Source organism: Mytilus californianus, unplaced genomic scaffold, assembly GCF_021869535.1.
Source record: "Mytilus californianus isolate M0D057914Y unplaced genomic scaffold, xbMytCali1.0.p SCAF_4, whole genome shotgun sequence".
Taxonomy (NCBI): Eukaryota; Metazoa; Mollusca; class Bivalvia; order Mytilida; family Mytilidae; genus Mytilus; species Mytilus californianus.
In genome coordinates this window covers 56,790,290-56,797,481 of record NW_026262690.1, presented here as the reverse complement: position 1 = coordinate 56,797,481, position 7,192 = coordinate 56,790,290, and the positions used below count along the sequence as shown (strand labels likewise).

The 7,192-nt window shown below is 33.3% G+C and overlaps 1 protein-coding gene across 1 annotated transcript; it reads right to left on the bottom strand.

Moving 5' to 3' along the window:
• Positions 1–488: 488 nt before the first annotated feature.
• Positions 489–6,909, bottom strand: LOC127698502 (cdc42 homolog). The gene is made up of 3 exons (XM_052202011.1): positions 6,430–6,909; positions 2,565–2,653; positions 489–1,179 (listed from the first exon to the last, which is right to left on the bottom strand). The coding sequence occupies exons 1-3, from the start codon at positions 6,581–6,583 to the stop codon at positions 766–768; spliced, it is 657 nt and encodes a 218-aa protein (XP_052057971.1). The 5' UTR covers positions 6,584–6,909; the 3' UTR covers positions 489–765.
• Positions 6,910–7,192: the final 283 nt, after the last annotated feature.

The window sequence follows — 7,192 nt, the reverse complement described above, 5'->3', positions numbered from 1 at the left end:
AGTATGTGGGTGTATCCGTATACTATTTTGTATACATAGGTGGCTTTTTTCAAGACATATTTTTAGTCCCTTTCTATCATACGGTCTTTGGTCCATTGACAGTAAAACAATTCCCGCTTTTATCCCGGTAGACCAAGTTTGCCGAATACCTATTGAATTTATTGTTACTTGTTCTCGTCCTGGATATGCATGAAATATTTGCCCCGACGCTAATTAAGCAAACAACAATCAATTAATCATACAGTTATAACCGGTGTTTATGGTTGATGTCTATGTAGAAGTTTCAATTCAAGCAAGGTTTTTGCCAAGGGATTTACCCGTCATGAAAATGTCTTAAATCTACAAGCCTTTTTATCTCCGATCGTGCTTCGTGGCTTCTTGACAGATGAGTTTCCGTACTAAGTATCTATATTTGTAAATAAAACTACGTCCTATATACCATTCTACTAATGAAAACATGCAGATCTAACATAGAAAAAAGAATTACATTTAATTTTAAATAAGATTTAATTAGTAGTATTCGGCAAAAGTATGATCTTGCATGCAAGCTTTATGACTTTTTGTGGAGTTGCTGAAATCTTAAAGGAACCGCACTATCACTATTTATCCTAATATGCAACACACATATAATTGCTATTTACATTATGCACACAATCTTTTTATAACTACACTTTCTCAATTGCACATTTCCCAACCTCATACTATGATGAACATCTACAATATATACATAAAGAAGCCCATTGCTAATAGTGAACTTTTGATAACCTATGATATGACACACGGACTACTTGGTTTCTTGCTACCATTTGTAGTTTTGGGGTTTAATTTATCCGTTGCTACTTTCACCACAGTCTCAAAAACTTCCTTTAAACCAATACTATTAACAGCCGAACACTCAACGTATGTCTTTGCACCAACAGCCTTTGCAGTTTTAATACCGTCCTGAATCGAAATAGCCTTTTCATTTCTTGACTGAAGCTCATCTATTATCGATTGGTCCTCCCGTAAATCTGTTTTAGTTCCAACAAGAATGAATGAGGCTTTAGGAGATAAAATTCGTATTTCAGTGAGCCAGTTTTTCTTGACATTTTCTAGACTTAATGGGTCCGTCACACTAAAGCACACCATGAATACATTAGTCCCTACAGTAAATAACTCTCTCATCCGTCTGTACTCGTCCTAAAATAGAATTATACAATATAAGCTTCTTACAGCTAAGCCAGATTAATTATCTGTATTCTATATTAAGAATATTTAAGTACAATATATAAGTAGTAATGCACAGAAAAAAATAAATAAAAAGAGTTACTAGTAACTCCATCAATGTTGACAGTAGATGGGGTGGGGACTACCGATTACCAGGTAGATAGACAACAAACAGCCTCAGTCAAGAACATTAAACTTAATACGAATAAAAATGAAGACATCAAAAGCCTCTGTACTACGGATAAACACCAACAGTAAGTAAACAATAATGTATACTAATTCAGCGAAATGGACGCCACACTGAACTCCGAAACATATAAATGAACCAAAATTTTTAAAAAACACACACACAATAGGTTCCTGACCTGGGACAGGCGCAAACATGCGGCGGAGTGAAACATGTTTTGTGGGATCTCAACCCTTCCCCATTACCTCTAGCCAATGTGGAATAAACAAACACACAATACGCACAGTAAAACTCAGTTTGAAATAAGTCCAAGTCCGATGTTAGAATAGTTAACAGAAAAAACTAAGCAATATGACAATGATCAATATGATTTAACAAAGGACTACTAGCAGTTAAACTGATCGAAAGATATCGAAAGATTATGTTTTCATCATATAAAAATAATACACAATCCCTCCCGTTAGGTGTTTAGTATCACGCCATCATAAATTATAGTTTTTCTAGTATACCACCCCACCTCTTCTGAATTTTTAGATTTGTATTACTTTGGATCTTATTGCTAATCAAATGGTATGGGTCCGTTTCTGAGGACGTATGGTGACTTGTAGATGTTTAGATCTTCCCTTTCTCATCCTTTGATGGTCTTTCTATAGTTATACTCATCTTATTGTATAAACATTGTTTTATTTTCGGCCGTGGCCTTACAACACAAGTATAACAGAAGTAATTCTCGCCTTATATATACATACTTTTATTTTCGGCTGTGGCCTTACAACACTGATATACCGGCAGCAATACATTGATGTTGCTGTATATTCAATAAATTATGTTTTAAAACAAAAATCTGTCGATTAGAATTGATCGAAGTAAAACTGTTTTCATGATTAGCAAGGCTCGTTATTTGTTAAGAGTATTTTGTGAAAAGAACCGTTGGCAAATGATCAGATATAATAGGCATTGACCAAGTATCACTCGGAGACTGGTCTAATAAAATGTTATGAATAACCAGACAATCCAAAGTACTTGATTTTCAGTAAACAGTACCAGTTTTCTAGATCATGGAGGTATAAAATCATTCAAAAGTAATTAAACTACCACTCAAATGTATTTTATATCAATATATATTTGTTTATTTAAACATTGATTCAAAGAGTGTATATACTTAACCTACCAGACCAACTGTATCCGTAAGACCAAGTTTATATTGCTCTTCATCTACATCAACAACCACTGGCACTTCAAAAGAGTTACTGTTTCCAGCTGAAAAACATAGATATATATCACATCTGATCAATAACTTATCATACACCATTTTAATGACTCTCGTTTCCGATCGAGATATCGGATATAAAAATAATAAGATGTGGTATGATTGCCAATGAGACAACCCTCTACCAGTGACCAAATGACCTAGAAGTTAACAACTTTAGTTCACCATACGGCCTTCAACAATGAACAAAACTCATACCGCATAATATGCTATAAAAGGCCCCGAAATGACAAATGTAAAACAATTCAAACGAGAAAACCATCGGCCTGATTTAAGTACAAAGCAATACAAGAAAAACAAATATGATATACAGAAAACAACGACAACATAAATAATAAGATGTGGTATGAGTGCCAATGAGACAACTCTCTATCCAAGTCACAATGTATAAAAAGTTAACAATTATAGGTCAAAATACGGCCTTCAATACGGAGTCTTGGCTCACACCGAACAGCAAGCTATAAAGGGCCCCAAAATGACTAGTGTAAAACAATTCAAATAGGAAAACCAACGGTCTAATGGGACAGGCACATGCGTAATGTGGCTGGGTTAAACATGTTCATTTTTGCTGGCGCCAAATCCACCCCTAACCTTAAACAGTGGTGTAACAGTACGACAAAAGAACAAACACTCATTAGATCGATACAAAGAACATACAAATCCTAACAAAAACACAAAAGAAACAAAGTACAGATCTGAGAGTACTCGCAGTTACTGAGAGCAAGTTAAAAGCCAATAACAACTAATAGAAAAGCATGTGTCTAAGACTAAAATATCAATCAATGCACATGCAATGTTCAATTGATTAAGTGTAAAGACAACTTTAACAGTCAGAGAAGTTTACGACCTTGTGCAATGGCAAAATATAGTTATCGACAGATTCTAGAATCGTAAATAAAGTACATATTTGTAAAACAACTAATATTTAGTTTGGTTTTAATTTACTGATACTAAAAACAATATTTATATCGATAAAAGAATATTAAAAGATCTAATTACAGTGTTGAATTAGTAACCTTTTAGAATAAGCTTATACGAAGGATCGATAAGTTTACCCGGATCGTATCTAAATTTACGGGCTCGATAAATAACATCACTGTAATAATTAGGATGTGCTATCCCGTTTGAAATAAGTCTTCTACAGGTGCAGCAAAACTTCCGAACCAAATCTTTGTATGTATGGAAGAATTTAAGAAAAGTTTTAAGTAATTTGTGGTAAAGAAAACCTTGAATCAATAATTTACCAGCAATACATAGATTACGTTCATTGAAATCCAAAACGTCACTACAGACACGGGCATGTCGAACGAGTTGTGATACTAGTATATGAACACTGTAAGATGGTGTACACGGAGTACAATTTTGACACCAGCACTCAAATGAGCCTGTATGGACCCCCTGGTGTTTATGGAAAATATGGAATTGGTTTTCATTCGGGTTTTAAAGAGAATATGGTTCTATGATAGATGGAAAGGTAAAATATAGAAACCCCTTTGAAACTTCATAAAGAAAAAATAAGCAGATGTTCCCAACAGAGCATACACCTGATTAGTCTAGAACATAATCACCCATTAAATCAGTTAACACAAATATTTAGCAGAAAAATGTTTTGGAACCGAATGCAGAAGAAATGGACATCCACTACCCCTCCTCTGGTTCATTTAGAAAGTGGTCATCCATTAAATCAGTTAAAAACAAATATTAAGCAGAAAAAAGAGTTTTTGGAACAAAGTGCAGAAGAAATGAACACCCTACTCCCTCCGATAAAATGCTAATAAATTTTTAACTTTAATTTAATTTCATTACAAAAATGATCCTTATGCAGGAACGCAGGAAACCCTTAAAAAAAACATTCAGAAAGAAAAACCAGCTGTACTCAGCTTAACATGTAGTCCGTATGGTGAAAGCTCATTATAGATGAACCAGACGTCGTAAGACGTCCAGCTGCAACACATTCTCTTTCAAATAGGAAACTATACTGATGTCCTGATCCAACATAATGTTTTCCCTATCCAGATAGGTTTGCATACCTGTATCAGTAAGAGTCAAATAAAATCTGTTTTATGCAAGTGAGCAGATATACATCGTAGAAACGTATACAAACATCTGAGCTGTCGTTTTGACGGATGAAAATGACCGATTAAGTTGGTAAGCATTTCCCTAATCCTGGTCACAGCGCCTGCCATCCGACTGACCGGCCAAATAAGAATAAATTCACTTAATTATCGGCCCGAAAAAGAGAATGCATAGATGAAGATGTTAATCAGTATTGGAATTATATTGAATACTAGTATTAAAGATAACTACAATAAAAAAGCGGTATAATTTATAATACTGGTAAACGAAAATAGCTCTTTATAAAAAATTTTTGCGTCCGAAGCAAATTCGGCTGATGAATATATGTCAACTTTGACTTTATCTGTTATTGTTAAAAAAAAAAAGCACAAAGACTGCTGATTATATGTTAATCTACTGTTGTCATCAACCAACCACAGTAAGTTATATATTTCTTTCCCCAATTTTGGTAAAATATCGGCACAATGTCTGTAAAGAAGACTGCGACGGAGGTGAAAACTGATACTTTCATGAAATTCCATAGGTCCATAAATAAGTCAAGAGAAAGTCAATTAGAAAAAAATTCCATCAGCGCAACAAAAATTAGATATATTAAAAATAAACAAGCCATAAAACTACCCTTTTGCCTATTTTACATCTACGTTCTATTTCAAATAAGACCGGTCGTTCTGTCAGATTAATCGTCAAGAAGTTTAACGTCAGATAATACCCTCAGAATAATCAAGATCTCGTATGGTTTTAATTAGCCAAGTGGCTTAAGAAGTGGGCAAGTTGAGCGTGGACATGCTTAATCACCATGATAATGACAGCCAATAAGCGTCCACTAATTTCATAAATAACTGCTCGTAACATTTCAATTGGTTAAAATTAAGTCAAATTTTAAACATTTTATCTTTATACTTCATATAATTTCATTTTACTTAAATATCAGTGACGATCATGAAGCTATTAGAAGGTAACAACACGTACATCGGCCTTCCATATTCATATTTTTTTAAAATCTTTTCAACGGGTGTTTAGGTATATAGCGAGATAATAGTTCAATATCACATGAAATTCGGGAAGTCATTTCATTAAAAAGAAATTTTATGAAAGACATTTACAGATTAATATGGACTCCAGTTTGATCTGATTCATATTGTCTGTTTCGGTATTGAAACACGGGTAAAACCATTAATATAGGACAAACTGCTACAGTATAACTCAGGGGAAGACCATTTTAATTTTGAAGAACTGGAAATAAATAAAATTGCCAAGAGTAGAATGAAAATGAATTTTCTACCCCACAAAATGCAGGAAATAATTGTGTACAAAATCGAAAACAATTAAAAGCAACAGGTAAAAACTAATATACCGTCTCTATAAAAAAATATCCCCTTCCAGAAAATCAAATGGTCGTCCCTTTATGTTGACCTTACGAAAATACATTTCATAATTGAGAACTTATTTATTTATGTTAACAATAGAGTTTAAAGTATGTAGATACTTCACTTTTTGACATCTTGTATATGAAACTCTACCATTACTAAGTGTTTAAGTATGTCACTGATTGTTCTCATGACAGAAAAAAAAAATAGAAAAGATAATGTTGGACCGAGTAGATAATTTTATACATTTCCATTCCCATGACATTAAAGTTAAAAATAAAGGGTCATTTTTCTCAAATAATAAAACCAATTAAATAACTAACCTCTTATAGTCATATGTTCATACAGTTCAGGAACATCTCCCTCCGGAAACGCATTTGTAGCATAGGTCATCAACAAGCAAGTTTTGCCAACCCCGCTATCGCCGACTGCAGTCACTTTAATCTTTTTCGGCTGAGGTTCGCTTTCCTCTGCCATTACGGCAGGATTATATTGTAGTTTATCAATTCTTTCTAAGAAATATTCGTATCACTATCTCGATGTATTATCATAGAAAATCTAGTTATAATACTGAGGCTGTATTTCCGCAAATAATCTTGTAGCAACATCCGGCCACATGACTATGTAAATCTAACAGTTCACAATCGGTTATCCAGTAAACAATTTACAGTAATAATGTCTGGATATTATAAATAATTATGAAATTTTATAAATATTCCAAATGATACGTTTACTTTTTGTGTTCTCTATATCAAAGTAGAATCTCATTACGAACAAAATTAATGTTGAAATCTACAGCTTAAATGACGCATAGACAATTGGTGCATATACATTTAACGGAAATAAATCCTTAAACACTATTATTTTTTCATAAATAATAATATAATTACCGGGTAAATTCAGGATTGATAAATCTTATGTTAGAGGAAATTACACAAAAGGAGTCTCGACGATAAACCTCAAATTTAATGAGATTAAGTTAAGGAAAAAGGAAAACAATTGCGAAATTTGGTGTTTGCATGTTTACAACAATTCGTCTAACACTGTCGAATTCATTTACAAGTTCTGAGGAGGTGTAATTTAGAT